Here is a 24,680-nt window from a genome sequence, read left to right on the forward strand (position 1 = left end):
CTGTGGCTCACATGATGGTAATGATACCTTTATATCTGTGGAGGACGTGCACATGATGATAGTATGCTTATGATATCTATGCAAAATGAGCAGTGCCTGTTATGTAAAGTGTCTGCCCATCAGATCAGAGGAAGTTCACAGACAGCTGATACGGTCCAACATCCTCATCCATCTGCACTCACATCGTTACATTAAGTCAAGTCACTTTTATTTATATAGCGCCAGCGCATAGCAAACATTATTTTCAGGATAGAGTGCAGGTCCAGACCAGGCTCTCTACTCAAGAGAGGTGTGAGAGAGAGAGATCAGTGGTGAAAGTTTCCTTTAACCCTCCTCAAACCACATGAGTTAGATTGTACACAGATGACTCGTGTTTGGCCAAAATAAAAGCTAGGATAGAAAATTGATCACTTATTCTGTATATGCATTTTTTTAAAAGTAGTATTAGTGTTGATAGCCTTGTGAGCAAGAGCAGCATATCACACCCACTGTTAAATGACAAAATAAGTGAATATTCAGAGCTGAAGGATTGCAGCCAATTCATGTCTAGAGGTGGCTTAAAGATCAAATTCAGACTTGTTTCCCAAATTACACGGCTGGATTAAAAACAGCAAGTGTTGAATTACATTCTCTCTTTTCTTAAAGAAACTAAAAGTGAAATTCATAAAGCTCACAGGGAGCCGTATATGAAGACCATATAAATGAGACAGAGTATGGGCAGACATCACCTGTTCACTGCAGCAGGAGGAGAATATTTGAATATCTGAATCACAGATAACACACAGACCTCATTACAATATGAAGCTTCCTGTTCCTCTTTGTGTACATGCAGGCAGAAATGATCCTGGAGGTATTTTTGTATTCTTAGTTGATTGGGGCACTTTCATCATATCACTTGAACATGCTTTTCCTTTAAGGGCTTTAATTTGTTTTCTGTGCCTGAGCCACTGAATGGAGAGGATATCGTCGACCCCTTTAAAATGGATGTAAGTATTTCTGGATGGTGATTAACACAAGGGAAACTTAAATGAGAATACTTTAAAATAACAAGCGAGAAAAATATTCCAATGAATAAATAATATTCCACTAAATAAATTAAAAGCCCATTTTGTCTATTCAATTTATGTCTTGTGTTTATTCTTTCAATTTTTGAACTGCAAAAACAAACGAAACAAAACCAATTTTCTGGTTAAATAAAATTATTAATAAAAAAGCCAAAGGCAAACCTTTAAACCTATTAAAACTATATATTACATAAACACACATGTTTGGATGATCATCATTAAAACACTAAATTTACACAGCAACAGCATGTGGATCAGTGCATGTGTGTCCTGTGTGCTGCTGCCTTCTGTGTGTGAACACACACTCTGCTGCGTTTCCTATTCCGAGCTCCTCTCGACAGTCTCGGCCCTCTCCCAGCCTCCCCCACACACGGAGCTCTGGCTGCCTGGAGGTGGAGCTTCCCGTCTGGAGCCAAACAGCAGGTGACGTCTTCAGGGTTCAGCCATACAGGCAGATCAAACTGCTGTCTGAGAGCTGCAGCCTTTCTCTTCCTCCTGCTTCCTCTTCCCGCTAACTCTCAGCCTCCAGGATTTTAAGTTGATGTTTGCCCATCAGCTCCAGGCTGCTTCGGAGCCTGGAGTCCATGAGAGTCCTCACTGTTAAAGTGTGTCCTCCCCTGTGCAGCTTTGTGTCTAAGCTGTGGGACTGTCCCAGCGCTCCCCCGGAGCCTTCAGGAACTTTCCCTGTCGCTGCCACAACCCTCCACTGGGTGAAGATGTTTCTCAGGAGAGCTGAGGGCACTGGATCATTAGTTTGTTTATTGTGTGACTCAGTTTAAAGACCAGCTCAGCTTTTAATCCGACATGAACAACAAGTCCCATGAGTGCTCAAAGTAACTGCAATAAGCAAAGTCCAGAGCTGATGATGTGTGATATGGGCTTGAGAACAAATGAGTAAGTGGACCTTGAGCTGAGACTGATGTGACACCAGTGCATACAGTACATGCACCTCTCTGAAAGCACTTGTCATTGGCTACCCATCAGTGCCAAAACCACTAACATAACAAAGAGAATAAAACCTATTAATAATGCCCTGGTTGGCCCTATCACTTATTATAGTCATGACTGATTAATTCCCTCATTAATTACAATTCTGACACCAACTACGGAGAAATGTCCCAGTGAGAAATGTGAGGATAAACTGATGTTCAACAAAGTCAAACACACACAAAGAACTTTACACATTTTATGAGTCGATGTTTCAAAACTACACAAATTTCAGTTACACTCTCAACGTCCCATTTCGTGTCAGTCATGCTTCCATTATAAACGCTTTACTTTGCTATCAAATAAAGAAAGGAATAGGATGAATTTCAAATACTTAATGGCAACACAGCATTTTGTGCATGGCAACAAGACACCTGACTGTCTTTGGGCCTTTTGTCTCCCTCAACAATCCTCAAAAGAGTGTGATAACATTCAAACAGTTATATTTCATTTGTACCAGCAGTGGTTACATGAACTTCAGAAATATGAAGGGAAATGGTTTTACCGGACACAGTGTTCTGTGTCTGATTTGAGTCCACTCAGTAACAAACATTTGATAGAAAGCATGAGCATGAGCCAAAAGTAAAGGCACGGTGGCCTCCACGACAAAATATGACAACAGCAACAACAAAATAGATGCAGAAGTAGAAACGAACATATTACAACACTGTGGCTCCCTGACTGCCTCACACGGTCTTGTGGGAAGTGGAGTCATTACTACCAGAAAACAAGAGAACAAATGTTAATATATTTCATTAAATCTCAACGTAGCAACATGTGTCATAGATATTTCATTTTCAGGTCAACCTGCGGAATTCTGAACCACTCATGGAAGGAAATCTTAAGATTTTTCTATGAAAAGGCAGCTATTGACGTAAAATGGACATTAAAAGATGCATAAGCATCAGTGTTCAGTAAGTCCAGACATGTTTGGTTGAGATTAACATCTCAGACAGGGAGCCGTGTGACTGAGGGTTTATGGCAGCAACCCTCGGGACCAATCGTGTGTGCCACATTTTGTCTTTCGTCTTGAGTCACCAGAACGATCTACTGCGTATGCCAATTAAAAAAGAAGTTCAGAACCCACTCTTGATCCAAGCTTTATTACAGACCACAGGAATGAACAGAAACAAAACTGATTACCGCTGCTGATACAGTGGTAAATGTCTTAGGCACATCTCCACAATACTTGTTTCGACTGTATGGCCCACAAAACCATACTATACCTTAAACACCATTGGTTATAATACAGGAAACATCGGGGGTTAGGGTTAGGAAAAGTATTGTGCTAGTACTTTTGAGTCTCTCCCAAACCCTCCCAATTCCATTTTTCCTCAAATTAGGAAACAACAGCAAATGGAGGGAAAAAAGAAAAAGAGAGGAAAAGATAGTGGCTGTTAGAAAGAGGAAAGGGAGATGTCATGATTACAGGAATGCATAAAGGCAAAGAATATAGCGAGCAGGGGTTGTAACTGTAATAATTTTCAATGCACTGCAGTAAACTGGAAACTGGAAACTATAATGAGTGACTCCTCCACAGTACCTCCAGACGGAATAAGCGAGGGTGTATGGGGGAAACAGAGGAGGGAAAAGGGGGCGAATGTGCATGGACAAACAAGGTTAAAGGGGGAGGGAGGACGGGGAAGTTGTTGGGGAGGAAATAAGGCCACACAGGATGAATGAAGAATATAAAAGGGGAGCAACATAATATCAGATAAGTAGATAATAATAAAACAGCAAAATATGAGAGGCACTATGAGTCTCCTCTGTTACCATAAGAAGGGTTACACTGGTATACAGTATACATGTTTAACAACATATTAAATCTGATATTGGCTGTTAACTAAATGCCTGATGGCAGCCGGTCAGTGTCATCCCCCTCCAATGTGGTGATAAGGATGCACTTTGTTTAACTACATATTTTATGTTTCATCCACCAGATCTACATGGTGTTTTTACCAAGCTCTGTCCTCCGTCCAGTTATAAAAAATCTGCACAAAATGTCACTGTTTTAGGTTTTGGAGGTATTTCAAAGACACAAGATGAGTTGATTAAGTATTGATTGATTAAGGGCTAATTGGTTTTCAATCCTTAAGTCCCAGTATCAGCCTTTAAAACTCGCACTGTGCAAGTAAATACTCCCCATAGAGCAATGTGATAAATGGCACATTTAAACCCCTTAATGAACAGACCTGAACAGACGGTGCCTGATGGATGTAAACTCTGACTGTTCTGCTCCTCACACCAGTCTAAGTCTGTTTCTGAGAAATAAAAAAAAAAGTACATGCGACAGGTTTGGTGGTAAATAAACCTGCCACAGGTGATAAATGATGGGCATAGACATCACTGAGGTGTGACGCCGATGACAAACAACAACTGTGGTAACAATGTAGTCTTTCAATACTCCCTTTTTCATATTTTAGGGCACTGGATGTTTGTAAACTCATTGTGCATTTCTGTGGGAAGGGTATGGCCACTGAGGTAACTAAATACAAACATCCCACGCTTTGCAAGTTCTTAAAACATGTCTCTCTTAGTGACAAAGTGTTCTTGCATTGCGTCTCTCTTTGTTCTGTCTCCTCGTTTCAAAGACCTGTCGGCTTCAGTCTGAGTGGCTCGTGGATGTACGGACAGCTTTGATTCACTGTGAAGCGTTCAGCGTCACAGAAGGCTTCTGTTGCAGAGAAGATCAGAAGCAGGATGTGAATAAGCAGAGCTCCATGTCACTGTAAACTGTCATGACCGGTGGCGGCTGAGGACTGACATCGGGCTGCTTCCTGCTCCTGGTGAACCTCTCTGACGGCCAAGATGCGTGTGAGCATGCTCTGTAGAGTGGTGCCCTCTAATGGCTGAGAGGTGTACCAGTGGGAGCTGTTGAGGTCAAGGATGGAAATAGAAAACAAAATAGAAAAATGTTTGTTCTTATAGAATTAAAGGCAGAGACTGCAAATTATTTTTGTCGTATTGGTTGGAATTCTCATAACAGCCGGACAGAAATCAATGAATTAAATTAATAGACAAAAAAAGAAAGAAATGTGGTGTCTGTGGGCTAGGGTTAGGGTTAGGGTTGGCCAAAGATATTCACACAAGATTGGCAGACAAAGTGCAGCCAAAAATTGGAATTACAGGGACAGTACGCAGTGTGGGGGAGTGGCTTTAGTGGAGAGCCTGAGTGGAGGGGGGTGGGATACTACTCCAACATTTCAGATTCTGCCTTTAACATAAAGAGACACCTTTGTGTGTTGATACCCACAAATAGTACAGAGGGAAACATTCAAACGGACTCTCACCTGTGTGTGTGCACATTCTGTTCAGGCTGGAGGTAAAACATGTCAGTTCTCTTCTTCACCGACTCTGGGCTGTTAAAGAGCAAGAAGACAAAGAAAGATTTGCTCAGTTGTATTAGATGTACTGAGCATTTTTCATATGTGTGCCGGTCAGTGTGCTTTATTTGTTAGTTCGCCTGTGTGTGTGTGTGCGTGTGTGTCTCACCATCTAGAGAGGTAGAATTCGTAGAGTCTGACAGGACAGTGTAGAGGGTTGGTGACATTTTCAAGCATCTGCAGGTCTCCCTCTTCATCTCCATGCCTTTTCCTCAATCGCTCTGAAAGCAAAAACCACCAAAACTCAGTGAGTCACGTTTTCCAAACATACGATGCTGTTTGGGACGAGGAGCAAATTTATAAATCTAGTTTTGCTGTTTAGAAATAGGATGAAGCTGATATAAAAAAACTTTTTGAGGCTGATACTAAGAGTTATGGATTTGACGTAACTGACATCTGATATAGACTGACTCCTACTTTGATATAAAAAGATATGAATGTGTTGTTTCACAAAAGCCACCTGTCTCCTCCCGGCGGGATGTGGCACTGCTGCTTCTCTGGTACTGGAGGTAGTGGACTTTTCCTGTTCGGCTGCAAGGTTTGGATACTCGAGTGAAGTTGGTAAAAGAGAGGCTTTGGTGCTGCGCCAGCGTGGTGAAGCGGAAGTTCTTGGTGCAGAAGAAGAGCAGTGTGTTGAGCAGCACTATGGGGGAGTAGGCGCCCAGCTGCTTACACTCCCACAGGTAGGACTCCACAACGCGGGAGGAAGCTACACCACCTGAGGAGGAAGGAAAACTTTTCAGTCTGGCCGTGACTGAATGAACGAACAATGGATATATTAAGTGAACTGGATTTCATGGTAATGAGTTCTGGTAGGTACATATCTCAAAATCATATCTTCACTAAAAAATACATTTTCAGAAATACAACCTTCGTAAAGTTTGAGACACTCTGTCATATTAAAGCAGCATTAATTGATTTCTTTTTGGCCAAGTGGAGGCAATAGAACACGCTGCAAACACAACAGTAAAATATTATCAAAAGTATAAAGTCCATATGGTGAACGTGTTGGCAAGTGTTGTCTGACAACACATCCAGCACAAACAGAACAACGTTAGTGTGATCGAAATGATCTCCAGCAACTCCTGAGAAAACTATCTGATATCTTGTGCTACTCCACCTTTAACAACGTGTTTGAATCGATAACCTGTTATTAACCTTTTGCACTCATTTGGGGACACGGTTGCTTATCTGACCGTTTTTTGGCTGACAGCTCAGCTGCCCACTTGCCCAGGCGGTTCCCATGAAGATGGCTACTTCACCGTTCGCCTTATTTCACTCGTCTCTCACAGAGGAGATTCAACTGTAGCGTTTCCACCACAGCCTTAAAGGTTGTGCTTTGACCCATCGTTATGGAAATATTGATTGGTGCACCTTTACACTTGTAAGTAATCTGAAACAATAGTGGAAATGACGGGCTCCGCCACTGCCAATAAAAGGGTCTATGTACAAAGATAATTACTTAGTGTAAATACATTGAAAAAAAGTCAACCATAAATAGCATTCAATTGTTTTTTTAAAATGTACTTATCTATAATTATTGTTATTATTTTTTGCATATCATTATTAGTATTATTATATCTGTGTAATTATTTAGATGTGTCCGTCCTTTGTCATTGTTGTTGCCTGTACTATTGATACTGTTCTGTTGACCTGAAACGGTGAATAAATACATGAATACGTGAGTGTTAAAATACCTGTAGGTAGTAGTTTAGGTTTCCAGAGCCGCAGCATGCCAGTGATCTCGTTAGCAAACTGACTGTACAGCTCGTCAGTAAAGATGTTCTCTATGCGGCCCTTCATGAACAGATACTGTTTAAACAGAGGGAGACAGAAAAGGAGGAGTCAATAAAAAACACACTGGAAAAACAGACATGGAAACCAGAGATGTGCGCCTGTCTTTGTGTGTGTGTGTGTGTGTACCTGCTGAATCCCCAGACAGAGGTAGAAGATGCTGTCTGGGCTGTAGGCCTCTCCGTTGGGCCGTCTCACTTCTCTGATGAAGCGAGACAGAGCAAAGCTAAGCTCAGCGGAGTCACACTGAAGGACGTCTTCTTTAATGTCCACAGGATTGGCTACAGGCGAGGAGACCATAAAAGACAACTAGCATAGAATAAAACAGGCTACAGTAGAAACACTACGAGTCAGAGGAAGAGACAAAACTGGAATGGTTAAGAGAACTGAGGCTCACATTCACGCAGTCGTTTGTTTCGTTGTTGGACCCAGCTCTTCCAGGCTTTCACCCCATACAAGTGGTTCAGCTTGGAAGCGGCTGGAGTCACCACTGCAGTGCGGCCCAAAGAAACAGTTCGTCTTCGACCCTGGAGGGACAGAGATGAAGTGCATACTGGGCGGCAGGGGAAACGGCTTACACGGCTGAGCAGAATATTCACTATAAATACACGTAGTATTTAAGAAAGTCATCCGATGATCCAAGAGTTACTCAGAAGAGTACGAGATTTTAAGTCAGAGACTGAAAAATGAATCTGAGTTTACCCAAACACTGCTGATCTATCAGGGGAGTCATACCCGTTTCCTGCCAGAGTAACCCTCCCTGGGTCTCTTCACTCCTCGCTGTGGAGCAGATGGCTTCGGATCCAATGATTCTGCAAAGACACACACAGACAGTCAGTGCTTGTGTGTGTGAGTGTGTGTGTATGCGTGCTGTTGAGTATATTATCCCCTATGTTTTGGGTGCTGGCATGCCAAAAAATAGTCGCTATATTTCATATGTTTAAGTTACATGATTTCTCACCAGACGGGATGTCGGTCTCCAAGTCCATCACTGGAGAGGCGGGAGGCTGCTCTGCGCTGGTGCTCGGGGCGTCGCCTGTTGTCGTGCTGTCCTCTGGCTGGGTATTAACTTGGGGGTCAGCTGACTCTGTGCTCCTCTCTGAACATATGGTATGTGACAGCTCGGCTTGTGCTGCATTTCGAGTCTCTTCTTCTTCACAGATTGTGGGACTGACCACCTCTGACTTCATGTCTCCACAATAAGAACTGCTCTGGTCTGTAGCAGAAAACAGAGGAAAACATAGGTGAGGTGAAACTTGGTTCATCAAGTTTTTGAAAAAAGGCCAAAAGCCACATTTTCTATGCCCTAACCTGCAGTGGAAACAGGCCCATCTTTCTCCTTTTCCTCTCTCACAGTCAGAGGCTCTGATTGGACTGCTGCATCTCTCATGTCCTTCCTCTGTGGTGGTACTACCATTGGTACTGGAACCTGTAAAGAAACAGGAGATTTAACATTAGATTTGCAGCAGCAAATACTCAACACAATGTAGATGTATGCTGCATTAATAGAATATCCATGTAAGGGGACATACAGGCATGGCCATAGGCATTGGAACAGGCGTGTGCTGGGAGTACATGTTCATAGGCACTGGGATGTAGACCGGTACTGGGACTGGCACCATGACCACCTTCACAACCTCCTTTCCTGTTGGGGAGCTGACTGGAGGCAGAGATAGATCTGCAGAGGGGAGGGAGGGAGGAAACGAGAGAAGAGATCATGAAGATGAGATAGAGGAATAAATTACACAATAAGACAGAAAAAAAAATTAGAATTGAAAAGGAGACAAATAAACATCCTAGCAAACATCTCAGAAATCAGAGTGAATACAGAAATGAACTGGATAAAAACAACTGAAGGAGGAAATGGTCAAAGGGGAAAATGAATTATCGACACCTCAGTACAATAAAATGCAGTTTTAAGGTGTTATACACACTCACAGGTGCATTTTTGTACAATGAATAGCAGCAGCTAAACAAGAAGTTAGACAGCGGGCAGCCTCTGGGACATAAATGTACTTACATTAAACTGTACTTTTGATGGCAAGGAAACTGAAACTGTCATTTTTCAGAAAATGACTCAAAAATACATTCATGTTAAGGATGGACAAAACATTTTACTGTATGCTCCTTGTTGCTAATAAAACCCTTTATCAAAAAAAAAAGATCAACGCATTATATTACATTACATGTAATTTTGGCATGTATCAAAAATCACAATTAATATGAGACAACAGTTGAGAATACGGATAGAAAATGCTGTTTACTAATGTCATGCTTAAAGGCATCTTTTGTTCAGTCTACATTGCACATGACACACTTGAGTTGATAAAAGCAGGGCGGCGTTTTGTCTCACCTTTGCAGTGTGCCGGTCATTCAAACAGCAGATCTCTATGTCACTGGAAACATCTTTACAAGTGTTTAAAGCACCTGTGAAATAATTTTGCCCACACTCATGAATTTATTTTCATCAGAAAATCGGCTTGTGGTTAGTTTGTGTGCATGTCGTCTTTTCTCCGACTGTGAAACAGCCCTCCTACATTTCTGCCTCTCCAGTCCTGTTTTCTCAGCACTTAGTTTTTGTCTTGAAGAGTTCCTGTCTTAGATACAGGCTGATTATTTTCGAGCCAACTTATGCAGCTGACTTCAACAAACATCTTAAATTGACAGTTGCATTAGTATAGGGCAGCTACTTAAAAATAAATAGCTGACAGTTTGGGTTTGATTCATGTGTTTCATTCTTTTTTTTTTTTTTTTTTTTTTACACTGAGACAAGTCCATGTTAGCCTTCTGTTCTCATTTACCGTCAGACAGAGAGAGTCTGAGAAATAACAAACACAAACATTTTACTCTCACATTATATTTATTGGCAATTTTTTGCATTTAACAAAACACAAACCATCAGTTTCAGGTGTTGACAATAGTTGTTAAAAAACAAACAAAATGCAAATAACTTCACAATCTGATCCATGTCAGTGTAATCGTGAAAATCACGAGTGAAAACAAGCAGATATAGTGGAAAAGTAACAAAAAGGTGACAAAAAGTGACGCCAGACAGTAGTAAGAGAAGTAAAAAGTAAACATCAGGGATGTAATACAGGGCTGAGATCAGCTCATGTTCAATTCAAATGTCAGCCAAGCCAAAGCTGAGCTGATCTGAGGCCAACTTTGGTTCACATGACTGCATCAGCACTGAGGTACAGCAAGGAATTCAACCGTAAACATTTATACATCACACACTCATAACAATCATTAAAATGTAGTTTATCGGTACAAATAAGTTAACCGAACGTCTAAATGAATGCGCTTTTCCTTAGAAAATTCAAGTGATTGCAGATTTTAGCCTCGTGTAAACCTGATAAAAGCATCTCAAGTCACAGGTGGAACACCAGACTGGGAGAGAATGGCTGGGAAACAAAGTTTATTGGGAATGTTTGGTCAGTACGGCTGTGAGCGTGAGCCCAACCAAATGACCTCCACCTGAGATCATTCACTGAGTCTGACTGCCGTTTTACAGGAAAATGGTTCATTTCTACAAGAACTGGACCCCTATAATATCGCCTTCAAGTCCATCTCCTTTAAAAACATGCATTACAGACCACCAGCTGCGTTTATTTAACCATCTCTCATCCCAGATGGACTGTGATGGATCTTTCGTGAGATTAAATCTAGTGTGGAGCCTGTTTAGACAGAAGTTGCACAGTTTATCTAGTGTGGAGCGAAAATCCTGTAGAAATGAGCCACAGTTTTACAAGAACACAAAGAATTATTTAATACTAATTCAGTAATTCAAAGTAGAAGTATATATAGCAGCAGCAGTCGCCTGGATCCAGCTTCATGAACAAGTACATTTTCAGTTGGATTTTAGAAGAAAGGGTTTTTGCACTGGTGTACACACTAATTTCAAGAAGATATCAGAGATTAGTTTGGAGTAGGCCTAAACAGTGTGGTATTACCTTCATAAGAAACCTGCACAGGAACAATGAACCGTCACATTTCTTCACAGCAGGCAGGCACAAGTTACTGCGGGTGAACTAGCGAATTACTTTTCAGTCGGTAACATAGTAAAGTGATTTCACATCGAGAGACGTGGGGGTTGTAAAAACATCCTTGTGTGTGCCATCAGGACTGAAAACTAACTAGAAATAATGTGGCAGCACAGTCCGAACCCAGTGAATAAATGAATGCAACACTAGATTCACACGATTTAAGACATTTGACCAATACGCCATGATTGGGATCAGCTAATGACGTGTTCATCGTCATTAATAAATGAGGTAAAATGTGTTTTTACTAATGTGTTACAGTACAGCCTGTGGGTCAGAGAAGCACTTAAGGAAGTATCTCAACTGTGTCTCGACTGATAGCCCATCAGTTACAGACCACTTATAAAACCCCACACTAAATGAATACTTTTATAGGGAGAAGATGCAGACCGCCGTTAGAGTCTGCTCTGCAGAACGGATCATAAATACTGCCATCTTTAGTCTGTTATAAAAAAATACAAAAACATCCCCTTTAACTGCATCATTTCACTGCACTACCAGTTTGCAAATACACGTCCATGTAACAACTGTAAACTGATGAGGTTTTTTGGGCTCAACCGAAACAGACGACCACAAAAAAACGGAGGTTAAGGTCACTAAAGTAGTGCAAGGGTGAAACACCAGTTTACCCTGTAGCTGTTCGATCTCTGTCCAGTGTCACGGTAGAAGTCAAACGTCCCATGTCAGCACATCAGGAGGCTGTGGAGAGAGAAACTCGGGTGACACACTCTTAAGAGGTCAGTTCAATTTACTTTTAAAAAGCACATAAATGTCAAAAGATCATGCCAGGACATCGTTGTTGTTACTCTTCCAACAAATAGTAGGAATCCTATGATAGTGGATACAGCTATGGCAGCAATATACAGCAAGAACTTAATTCACTAATTAATGGTGCTATTATATATTTAGATTATAACTGAATCAAATGTTTTGTGCTAATCTGAAGGCTCACCTTGCGTTTCCAGTTCAGGAGCTGTTTTATAGATCAGTCTGGTGTGGAAGAGTTCAAAACAGGGCACAGGACAGAGGCTGGGCTCTCCCGAACAAGTCTTACAGTAATACGACGTCTGTCTGCTCAGCGTCCTGCTGTTCCGCTCACAAGCCGTCATTTCACAGCGCTCCTCCTCTTTCCCTTTCCCATCATTCTCATCAAGCGTGTTCACTCCCTTCGTCTCCTCCGCCTTTTCTTCTGTTTTCCTCTGTGGCTCCTCATCCTCCTCCGTCTTCTGCTTCTTCCTCCCCTGCTCCTCTTCCTCCGGCCTCTTCCTCTTGTAAGGTGAGCAGACTTTGCAGTCAGACTCAGTCTCCCTCCTGCCCAGGAAATGGCGTCCAGTTAGGCGCGCTGGCACGCCATTACACGGCTGAGTTTCTCCCTGAGGTTTCGGCGACGGTGCAGGAGATGTGGATGCTTCAGCAGACAGCCGGTCAGGTTGCAAGGAGCTATCTAGCAGAGCTGGTGCAATTATTGAAACAGCTAGTTGTGAACAACAAATAATTGAACGAGCCAAAAAAAATGAATGACTGAATTAGATTGTGTGTAGGTTTGTGACAAACACCAGCTATGGCCTGGGGGTGAATGGCTACTTCTATCAGTGCCATAATATCATTGCTTTTTTCACCATTATTATTATCGTTTTTCACTGTTATTATCATTTCATCATTGTAGAGGTATCAGCATTGACTTATGTATAACTCATACCAATTATTCTGGATTAAAATAGCAAAAACGTTTGTCGTAACATTAGTCTGGACCACGTAACGTTTTTCAACCATTTTCCATTAGCAAAGTATAAGAGTTTCCTGCAGAATCCTTTCTTTGTCTTGGCAGAAAAGTCCAATGTTTTATACTTAACAGATGATTAATATTAGACCAGTACATCACTATCAACCTTGTGTGAGTATTATATTCCACAAAGCGAAATTCCACGTAGTTTTTGTGATTTTAATTGTAACTGGCTCCTCTGATTTGTGTGGTAGGAAAATCATAGCATCTGACTCGTAGAGAAACCTAACCCTCCACTGCCAGGAGCTCTTTGGATTCATCAGTAAGCATGAGGAGATGTTTCGGAAAGATCTCTCCCCTCCCACACACGACAAGCAAGGATTGAAGTTTCTGCCCCATCAGAGTATGTGCACACATAACCAATGTAGAGTTAGCCATCATGGTGGGAAAAAGTAGAAAACTGAATAAAAATTTTCATTATTATCTCTTGCAAGACAGATTTGAAATATGTAATTTTTGATGTTTCAAATATCTGTACGAACAACGTGCAGAAAGTAGACTGTATGTCCACCTGGTATTTGGACACACGAGGTGTAACAAAGTCAAACTGCCCAAACTTGTTCAGGTGTGTTTTTTTTTTGTAGTTACCTGCTGATTCAGTGGAAGGTGCAGGCAGCTGGCACATGCTCTCTTGGTCCATAGTGAAGGGCCGACACAGGACCGACTTGTTCTTCATCTGACGTCGACGGGACACAGGCACGCGCATGGCATCAGTCTGAGTACTGGCCTGGACAGGGCATGAAAAACAGCAAAAATAAACAAAGATCTGATCTAGTTGGTAACCTTAACTGTGTTGTGGCAGACTCTGTCTTATTTCTGACCTGCTCTCAAATAAGAGATTTAGAAAAATAATTATTGGGTACTGATATTCTTGTCAATAGTTTAACAGTTTTGAGTCAAGACTTAAAGTTGTATGTAAGGTCTACCCTGAAGTAAACACACACATACACACACATACAGAATACATACGTGGTCTAAATTCTTGCCATCCACATTGGAGGTCGGAAGTGCTCCTACACAACAGGAATAAAAAAACATGACAAACACTATGTTAAACCCCTCCAAGAGATATGCATATCATGAAAATATTAATTAATTAATATTTGTATATAGTGCTCAAATTGATTTAATTAAAGATTTAAAAAATCTCGCCCTCTTGCTCTGTTTACTTTGACCAGGGCACTTTGAAAACACACACCCAGGGTTGTATGTGTGTGTGTGTGTGTGTGTGTGTATGTGTGTGTGTGTGTGTGTGTGTGTGTGTGTATGTGTATGCATGTGTGTGAACTGACCAGTCAGAGCAGTATCTGCTGACACACTGGGCTGAGTGGCAGAGCCATTGGCTAGTGATACAACATCAGCTATGACAGGATTCATCTTTGAGGAGTGGTGGGGCTGGGTAGGAGCTGGAGGAAGAGAGAAACATATCAAAGTTAAAACAGATTTTAATTTGACCATTTTTACCAAATTTACCATTTGAGATTTATGCTCTTTTTCGGTCCCCTCTTTTGATCGCGTGTCAACAAAACATCTGTGTACCAACTGCAAATAATACACGCCGATGAAATCATTCTTCACATTGCTGGTCATGGCTGAATATAAATACAAAATCTTCTGCAGTGTCTTTGCCAACCTTTAGGAGTTGTTCCAACTGTGTGAATGGGTGAATGTGGATGTAGTGGAACAGCACAATGAGTGGTCTAATGACTAGAAAGGCGCTACACAAGTACAGACCATTTACCATTAAATCGATGGAAGTAAGGTTCAGCAAATCAGCTCATACAGACTGAACATCTTAACTACAGCCTCACAGGCCTGAACTACATTTAACTGGGATTTCCCGGCCCAGTTATGTAGACAAAAGGGCCAAGAATTTTTTTCTGGGTGTTCAGAATTTTAGCCAAAGAGACGTCTTGCAGCAGTCAAACCCAAAATATGGTCCTGGAGCGTGATAACTCCAACTGCCGGGGGAACAAGCCACATCTACTTTTCTGTCAGCTGGAGCTTGTGAGTAACCAATTTAGTGACAACACAATTTACCATATGGTGTTTGTGGGGCCTTTCCAGTACCGTTACTGCTGGTGTGTTGGCCCGTCTCAAAATGCAGGTAGCAGTACTGCAGCAGGCAGGCCAGGTTACAGAAATTGCGGACTGAACCCAAACACTGCAGCTTGTCAGCCATGTAGCCCTGTTTCCTACAACTGTCACATCGACCCATCTGGACAGGAGAGGAGGAGGAGGGAAGAAAAGACAAGAGAAGAGAGACGTAGAAAGATTAAAAAAAAAAAATGGAATCACATTGAATACACAGTAAGGCGCTTTCCTTGGTCCAATGGCATATTAAGTACAGTGCAGTGGGATATCTATCTCCTTACCCCATAGTAGAGTACAGTGTACTGGGACATGCAGTGGGGTCTGCAGAACTCCTCCATCTTGCCCCCATAGTGGCTGTGCAGCATCTTCTGGCTGATGCTGGAGCAGTAGGTGCAGGGACGCCAGCGGTAATCCTTGTTATGAGAGGCCAGGTCATGTTTGAAGAGTAGCTTACAGCCTGGAACACACGATGGGTGGGGTGTCATATCATTTGAATAACAGTTACAAGCTAAAAGTTATTTGCCATATGCACAACAATTACACTTAAGCAGTCACCGGCAATAAAATTCTCCATTCTTATAAAATATGTATAAAAAGGAAGGGGAATCATGCAAACAACAATCTTATAATAGTGCATTAATACTGCAAACATACATTTCAGCACACAAGTCTAATGACACTAATTGAATTTGACATTTAGACCGATTCATTTAAAAAGTAGGGAGGCGATAACTTTGGGCCAGTTTTGTCAAGACTGTGACTGGGTCGACCAAGTCCACTGGCAGTAATCAGATATGCTGCATTTGCAATTACATACTTTTATGAGAAACTTTAAGGCTGCAATTATATCTCCAGTGAGGCACAGAAATATCTGAATATAATGCAGAGGAGAGGACAAAGAGGAAATGCTGTGTTAACTCACTCTCACTGCAGAAAAACAGGTCCTCTTGGTTGTAGAGGACGGCGTCAAAGAGCACTTTCTCCTGTTTACAGCCCTCGCAGGGCATCAGGATATTTTTCTGGGTTTTATACTGCTCACAGCATGTCCTACTGCAGAACACAGAAATACGACCCTGCAAGCAAAAGTGATCATCAGTATCCTCATCATGATGGTGAGTTATGCAGGCAGCTATCAGGAAGTTTGTGTTAAATGTCTGTATATTCACAGAGTGTGTGCATATGAGCTGGGCTCCGTACTTGGTGACTGAAAAGCAGCGGCTTGATGTTGAACTGTTTGCTGCACTGATGGCAGGTCAGCTTGGGGGTGTCACTGAGCCCACCCTCTGCTGGCTTCAGGGGCTGACCAGCAGGTGCTCTGGCCTGGGCTTGCCCAGGGACAGAGGGGGAGGACAAGGCTGGGTAGGGAGGCACCAGTGGGGGCACTGAGGTATGACTGTGATGGTGGCCCGGGTAGGGGGCTGAAGATGTGTTGTCCTGAGGGATGGGAGGGACTGAGTCTGCTCCGACAGAGGGTCCCGCTTTGGGGGCCTCTCTGAGGGAGGGGTCCCTGAGAGACGAGGTTCCGTTGATCAGGTCCGGCTGAGATGTGAGACCGGACTTCTGTAAAGACATGGAGAGAAAACAACAGCAATGTCAGAACGACCTACAGATGCTCCATCGCCAGCTTCCATTAAACAAGCTCTTATGGTAGTGGTGCCTTTACCCTGTATACAGAAACACAGTCATAGGAGCAGAAGTTACGAATGGTGCCGTCCACCATAGCCAGATGATACTGAGGAACAGCTGATACCTTGCACAGGCAGCAGGGGAATGCAGCACCTATTGGTAAAAGGGCGACATTACAAAAACCCCAACTGCTACCATGTGTATTCATTAATAAATAAACAGACTGCATATACCAGCTAACCCCGGCATGCAAGTGTATTTCTGCGCAATGTCCTACCAGTGAGAATGTGTCTGGGTGGCCGACTGTGTCCCACACAAGAAGACGAACAGTAGAGTTGAACTTTGCCCTTTTGGTCCCGTTCCATGATGGTGGAGGACACTATCGCCGTCTTGTGACAGTAGGCACACTCAACCATCTTTCTGCAGGTCTGTACGAGAACAGTTTGTATTGTAGAGGTTAACTTTCGGTACGCTGTGTGTCATCTGGAGCCAGTGATGTGCAAAATTGGGAGTTTAGCTGATAGAAAATGATATAAATTATATAAATGATAAGACAAACCTGTTTGTAGGTGCCAATGCAGGTAGGACCACAGAAGTTGAGCTGAGATTTATCAATGGTGAGCGTCTGACAGGAGCCTGAGCTGGTATTACAGTAAAGTCCGCAGCCTTCACAGCAGTTCATGGCTAACTGCCGCATCTTGCGCCATGCTACAAAACAAGCATCGCTACAGAGTCTGTGCAGCCGACCTTGATGGGTGACCTCATGTTCAATCAGCTGTCGACATTTTCACATTTAAAAACAAGGACAAGAAAGATAATTAGCTCATAGACTGAAGACACAGAGAATCAGACCTGGATTCAGACACGATACTTGTTGACTTGTCTCATCAGGGGTGCTGGCCAAAATCTGTCTTTACTGTCTTAACCAAAGTCTTTACTGTTAAAGCTGGACTTTTTGCATCTCTTACCCTGTTAGAGACTTTGCAGACACTGCAAAAGGGTTTTTCGGGCAGTCGCTCCACTGGCTTCTCAGGCGGCTTCTCGGGCTTCCTCTCCACTCGTTTGTCAGCCCATTTATCAGGAATCTTATCACACTGTTTCTTCTTGTGTCGAAAGACAGACAGACAGAACTGGCCGCAAAAGTGCATGTAGGTGTTGTCGTCTGCGGGAATCGTGATCATGTCCCTGGGCTGAATGATCTCCCTGCATAGAGAATAGCACAAGGGATTAAAGAAAAACAGACAAATTTTGAATTAGGCAACGATAGAATGGTCATCTATTATACAAACCAAATGCAGTGATCCACAAAGGAATATTATTAAAACCTTAACATTAATTGCTGTCATCAATATAGTGGAAATTGCGGTTGCAGTGGTATGAGATTTTCACAGGATGGTCTCAGAAAATATCACAGCTTTACGATATCACAGTCTACCATATTGACATTAACATAATTCTCCGGCTGGTAGTCAATACTGTAAATACGCAAATGTTCATGGTATAACTGTGAATTTTCATACCAGTATACTGCTGCAACCCTGGTGGAAATGTCTTGCTGTCTTGCTGCATCCTTTACGCCCCCATATTTGATCATTGTAAAACCAGCTCTTAATGTATTCATGCAACTTTATAGTCAAAAATAGCAAAACAGTGTTTTGCGTTAAATTAGGAGCTATAGGGCATAGCACCAGAAAACAGCACAACATTTGGACCATAAAGTAAACAAAACCACCATTTATACTTGATTTGCCAACAAGTGGCAGCTAAATGAAACCCTTACCTAAATGTAATCCTTCAAGGAAGTTCATACTAATGTCACCTGGAAATAAAAATCTACCTGTTGCACTGGAAACAGGATCGGTTCTTGGTGGCTGGAGGCAGATGGCCGGTCAGACAGACTGTGGAGCAGAAAAGCTGCGTCGAACCTTTTCTTTGGAATGCTGTTTGGCCTTTTAGCAGAACCTGCAACCATTTACACAATCATGAAGCATACCAGCACAAACTTGAGAAATTACAAGACATAAAAAGCTTGGTGGATTGATGGATTTAATATCATAGTCCATATTTTACGTTAATAACAATACATAAAACATGAGTGGTGTTAATTACTTAAAATACTGAGTTAATTTCACATTAATAATGACAGTTTTCCTTAATAGCATGCACATCTACATAGTGAGGTCTTGTTAAGTTTTTTTTTGAATAATGTGAGCAGCTCCGAGTTAGAAGAGTACCTTAGAGCAGCCACTGCAGCGAACACTCCCGGGAACAGGGGGAGGTGGTGGACGCGGGGGTACTGGTGCCAGAGCTGGAAGCGAACTTGGGAATGGAATTGGTGGTCTGACAGGGATGGGAGCCATGGCTTGTAGCACAGCACCTCTACCTGGGATAAAAATGGCGGCCGGAGGGGGGGCTGGGACCGCTGCTGGCACTTGAGCGGCTGAGAGGAGAAAGGTTGGTGAAGCCGAGAAATTATACTTTTTGATCACTTTTAATAACAAACATGGAAAAGATCTTATTAAAAAGACATTTGAACTCCAAAAAAAACTAAAAGCGATTTCAGTTGGACTGTATCTTAAAGTAAAGGTAAAGTTATGGACTGATGAAATCACATTTTTGCTTTAAGAATATTACAAACATTGCCCAAAATAAAAAGGTTGCTCTGTCCCCAGGACCTAACATGACAAAATGTCACCTTCGGTGTTAAAAATAAGAGAGAAACATGTCATAATGAACAAATAAACTCACATGTTGGGGGGGCAAATGTGTTCCCTCCACCTACAGAGTAGACAGAGCTGATCCTCAGCTCTTCCTGATATACAAAAGAAAGATCAGATTTTGTTAAAGTGCCTTCCTCATCATTTCAGGTCGTGGTGTTTTAAATCATATAAGAGAATAAAGTTGATTAATTATTGGTTTGAACATAATGTATCTACTTTTTGTACACATAGCACACAGCATGGGATTTCAGCAGCTTTCAATCCAAATTCATCATCATTTTCTGGTTGAACCCTCTCCCATTATTAAATATGAACATTACAATACTACATCTAGTACACAACATAATGTGCAGATGCACGCTGACAGCTTTCCCTCTCCACACCTACCTCCTGATGCTCCAGCTCCTCTTTTATCTGTCTGATGGAGCTCTGAGGCAGTAAAGCAGCGTCGTAGCCCTCATCAATGGGCTCATCTTTAATGTTGATAGTAGGAGATATCTGGGGATTACTGTCCTCCATCGGAGCTGCCTCTGACCTCTGAAATTAAAGAATAGTAATAATTACCTGCTGAAAGTTTGTCGAGTATTTTAAATGCAGTTACCAGACAATCTTTCCGGATCCTTACCTCTCCCTGCTGGCTGTCTTCTGTCTCCTCTGCCTGGTTCAGGACACCTCCATCTGACATAAAGGTAGAAAAGACAATACTCACCTAAAACGGTATGCACTTCAAGCAAGAGTTCACAACTGCACATGCTCTGCCCTGGCCACCATAAATGCCAGGAAATGATGAACAATGATACACTGTTGCAAAACATTCCCTGGCAACCTTGAAACTGTTCTTTCAAAGCATTTTACACTGCCTTTCTTGTATTTCTGTGGAAAAATAGTCCATATTCAGCTCACGTTTTATTGTGACAAATGAAAGCTGTCTTGTTCCCATGCTTGTACCATCTAGCCCAAGGAGGGCCGCTGAAACTGGCAGCTCACTCCAAACATTGACACACCCCGTCAACTTCAAAGAACTGTGTTAACCCAATGTCTTCTGATAAAATTTGCACAAAAACAAGCTACAAAATCTACTCGTCAAATAAAGACAAACTCTAATAAAACAGACAGACAAACTGAACAAACAAGGCTCACTCACTCTTGTTTAACAGACTAGTTATGTGCTGAAAATAGTGTTCAAAAAGAGAAAATTTCAAGAAAAAGGTTTGTTTTGCACTAGAGTTATCAGTGCGTGGTCATTTCCTTACGATCAAAGAATAACAGATCCTGCTCTTGGCTTTTTATAATCGAAATTGAATTTTGAAATTAATTTCAATCAATTTTCAACGAATAAAAGAAATCCTGACAATGCATTTCCCATACATAGTCTCCAAACCCCAAATAACCTGGATCCATCACTATGACTTCATCAGGGTTATTCTCTCAAGACTTTTGGTAAGTCCCGCAACAGCCAAAGAGCACATTATAAACCCATTTCCCTGGGCTGAATAGTACTCTCTGTGTCCACTTAACTGAACTTGAGGTATGAAATTGGCCGAGTGTCCTTTTAATGAGCAAAAACCAAATTATCCTGGAGTGTCAGGGCCCCTTCAATACTGTGATACAACTCAGTGAATACACACTTGCAATACGGCACTGGTGATCAATCTAGTCTTTTAAAAACGGTCTATGAATTCTCATGCGTATGCAGCTTTACCTCTGCTGTTGTCAGGTGTGTGGTCCTGCGAGGAATGGGAGGTGTTAGCAGACCCACTGCTCCCTTCCCTCTCTTGCTCGTCCTCCTCCTCTCTGGGCTGAGAAGCGAAGGGGGCTCTTCGAGTTTCGTTGGCTCCACCTCCTGGATTTCTTCTTTCTCTGCTAGTCTTATCCACATTAACATCCTCCAGGGTGCCCATTGGCAGGGCAAAGTGCCAGTCTTCATCTTCCTCTTCTGGCCCATATGCAGGAAGGCCGTCCAGCGCATCATCAAATGCTGCCCCTCCACTTCCTCCTCCTCCTCCTTCATTGGTTCCCATGGTATATGAGGGGTGTCGGTCAGAGGGAGGGGACAAAATACGCGGGAAGGACGACTCTCCCATCCCCTCCTCCATCTTTTCTTCTTGTCTGCTGCTGTTGCTATCATCTTCTTCTACCGGTTGTTGTTCGCCTTGTCCTGAAGTTTCGTCCACTCCCTTTGTCTCGTCCTGGCCTCCGCTCCTGGAGGAGGTGGCAGAGCCCCTGGAGGAGTCAGCAAAGTCTCCAAGTCCCATCACTTCGTCAAATACTCTGGAAAGGCGCTCTTCGTGCTGCAGAGGAGAAAAAAAATAGTTTAAGGGATTTCAAGATGCACATTCATGTTGCAATTCAGACAGTGATATTCATGTTGTATGTCATTATATGTTTATAATGTAAATTGCTGCAACTCCTCCCTCATCATAACAATATTCTGCAATGAAACGCAAAATCAAAAATAGATTCCCACATCTCATTAACTTCATGAACCATCAGGCTTTGAAATGCCTCACACACATCCACGTAATATCATCTCAGATTACAAGTTACCAGAGTTAAACTTGCAGAAAGACAGAAAGATAGGCACTAATGTATCTACAGTTACTTGTAACATCAACAGTAAAGGCCATCACAGACCTTTAAGTTGAACATATCTTGTCATGGCAGGAAAAGCTCAAGCGGTCCTGATAAGTTAGGTGATGGCATGCACAGTACCAGAGCCCAGTAGGTGGGTCACCTGAGAGGACTGCAGCAGCGTCGTGCGTGGTATGTCATACACCTGTGCTGTTCTTGGTTATCACACATCACAATGCCTGCCACAAAAAGGCCTATTGCTCCTACTGCTGCACACATTGTACCTCTGACTTCATCCACTGTAGACCTGACTATTGCAGTCAGTGTGTGTTTGCCCAGCAGATGCCCCTACTGTACACAGACTGCCTCCAACAGCAAATCCATTTTCTATACAATTGGCTGGAAAGCCACCTTTCCCCATCACACTTACACAGAAACACAAGTAACAGAGTAATAACACAAGAGTGACAGTACAAAGCTCAACAATCACCACAGGGCTGCTGTGAGGATGCAGTGTGTTTGAATATGTCGAGATGGGAAGGTCCCATTTTTGTCTGCAAATTGTAATGACCTTATATCTATCTTTTTAGGTTACTGTGAGGAACAAATCTCACAGTCTCAGCAAATAACGCCCTCTCTTCATTTAACATAAGTCAACATTAGGGAGAACCAGCAAACCCAGACTTCTCAGTGTCTTACTATTAAAGGTCATAAAGGCTACAGGCCCCGTTCTGTCCGATCAGTTGTATGGATGGGGGCGTCCCACCAAACTCCATTTAAATCGCCAATACGTTGCGTTGTTTGTAATATTTGTACATTTTCAGACACACGCTACACAATCACACCATGTCGATGAAGACATCGCAGTACTTTGTGGGGTCTTCGGGTGAAAACAGCATTTAAGTGATCCGCATGGCAACACTTCACTTCAATAAAATCTCTACTTTCTTATTGTTAGCAGCAGCCCTCCTCGGCAGAGAGGGCTTTGTGGAGCCGGTAGTCAGCTGCAGCACACATCTGCACAGCTGGATTAATAAAGACTGTTAAGGATCACAGAGCCACTGCATCACATTGTGTTTAATGTGCTCGTTTGTTGAGTGTTAAATGGAGCTTGGCGTAGCGGCATGCATCTTTGCTGAATAGCATCAAGCTACTGTGTTTTAAGCTAGCTAAGGTTAGCTTAGATATGCACATCTCAACCGGAAGCTAGCTCACAATAACTACATGTCATATTATGGATCTAGGTCAGATAGTCACCTTAGCTTGCCGTCTGATTGCTCCTACGGTTATAGTCCGTGTATGCTCCTTACCTTTAATCGTTTAAGTCTAAATTCCTCCGAGTCCGCCATGTTTTAATTATGCTGCAGACGCCGCGCTTCCAAACACCCACCCACCTCCGGGGGTCAGAGGCCACGTGTGCGAGCGGCGGACAGCGGGACAAGATGCCGCTGGAGGACTCCAGTAAGTCACACTGTCACAGCTGTAAGCCTTCAGTGTTTTGGGACACACCTTTTGAAGCTTTACAAATGAACGGGCTGCTTAATTTAAAGACGACGACGCCGAACAAACACTTTGGTGGGGTAGACGGCTGAGGTCAGTATTACCGTATTTTCAGATGTCTTTTCTCCATCTTTTGCTCCTGGCGCCGTAGGTAACGTTAGTTATCAACGATGCTCCGGTCTGAAGTGATAATTGTCTTGCAAAAGCACAATCTGCTGTTGTAAATGACTAATGACTTTTACTTTTCTAGACCATAAATGTAGACCACATAGTGAACCCCGCTTTATTATCAAGTGTAATCTCCAGAGAAATTTGTTATATTCGCATCAATACGGTAATCCCAGCCTGTATTGACATGAAACATTGAATTTATGGTTGAAGATAAATATAGAAAATATAATCTATATACTCAATTTCCCTTCTTCTGCAATCTTCTGTTAACAGCATGCACAATGGATAGCACAAAACAGTGCATAAATAGTACACGAATATAATCCTTTCATTATAGAACATGATTTGGTCTCTGATTTAGTGTGGTTAATTTGTTTGATACAGTCTGTGGTCACTCAAGATACTATACAAAACCAGACTGCATTATGTCAAGTTGTGTTAAAAGGATTAAAGGTCCAATATTATGCAAAATGTACTATTTAATATCTTTTCAATACAAATATTTGGCCCTGGTGCATCTAGAGCCCCTCAAACTATGAGAAAAGACGATCTTCTCTCCTTTTTTCTGCTCCGTCTTTCAGTAAATTTGTATGAAAACACGTCATTTAGATTTGCCTCCCCTTATGATGTCATAAGGGGGTCTGTTGACCATGTGACCTCCTGTAACCCTTCAGCAGCCCGACCGTTCCAGCCAAAGAAAACCTCCTGAATCCACTTTGCCGCTCACCATTGTTTTTTCCACACTAGTTGCAGCTCCAGGTAACGTAAAGATGTCTAAAACGAGAGCGAAGCAGCAGATTGTTCTGTTCAGACACAGGAGGGAAAGAGCTGCAGCAGCCATGTCTGCTGTGAGGAAAATGTACTTTTTGAACATCAAACAATCTAAACCTGCGCTAGTAGGACCCCTAAATACCAAGTATGAGCCTTAAAATGAGCAGATTACA

General features: G+C 42.4%; 1 protein-coding gene across 1 annotated transcript; it reads right to left on the reverse strand.

Moving 5' to 3' along the window:
• Nucleotides 1–2,919: 2,919 nt before the first annotated feature.
• Nucleotides 2,920–23,444, reverse strand: LOC139211933 (zinc finger MYM-type protein 4-like). Its single transcript, XM_070842361.1, has 29 exons — nucleotides 23,376–23,444; nucleotides 21,197–21,785; nucleotides 20,120–20,172; nucleotides 19,882–20,031; nucleotides 19,523–19,586; nucleotides 19,009–19,214; nucleotides 18,612–18,736; nucleotides 17,743–17,977; nucleotides 17,334–17,549; nucleotides 17,052–17,202; nucleotides 16,812–16,927; nucleotides 16,346–16,708; nucleotides 16,071–16,221; nucleotides 15,430–15,605; nucleotides 15,095–15,272; nucleotides 14,347–14,460; nucleotides 14,024–14,067; nucleotides 13,643–13,781; nucleotides 8,761–8,906; nucleotides 8,540–8,657; nucleotides 8,190–8,444; nucleotides 7,964–8,040; nucleotides 7,626–7,755; nucleotides 7,358–7,509; nucleotides 7,132–7,246; nucleotides 5,895–6,152; nucleotides 5,544–5,655; nucleotides 5,342–5,410; nucleotides 2,920–4,922 (listed from the first exon to the last, which is right to left on the reverse strand). Exons 1-29 carry the CDS (start codon nucleotides 23,412–23,414, stop codon nucleotides 4,775–4,777), a joined length of 4,689 nt encoding a protein of 1,562 aa, XP_070698462.1. The 5' UTR covers nucleotides 23,415–23,444; the 3' UTR covers nucleotides 2,920–4,774.
• Nucleotides 23,445–24,680: the final 1,236 nt, after the last annotated feature.

This window comes from Pempheris klunzingeri, chromosome 13, assembly GCF_042242105.1.
Source record: "Pempheris klunzingeri isolate RE-2024b chromosome 13, fPemKlu1.hap1, whole genome shotgun sequence".
NCBI lineage: Eukaryota > Metazoa > Chordata > Actinopteri > Acropomatiformes > Pempheridae > Pempheris > Pempheris klunzingeri.

Bases quoted from the DNA above. Each gene is read 5' to 3' on its own strand.
- LOC139211933 (XM_070842361.1), bottom strand. From the start codon at position 23,414: ATGGCGGACTCGGAGGAATTTAGACTTAAACGATTAAAG. The intron at 19,215-19,522 runs GTGAGTTTATTT...TTCTCCTCTCAG, and splicing joins CACATTTGCCCCCCCAACAT to CCGCTCAAGTGCCAGCAGCG. The intron at 7,247-7,357 runs GTACACACACAC...CTGTTTAAACAG, and splicing joins TCTGTCTGGGGATTCAGCAG to TATCTGTTCATGAAGGGCCG.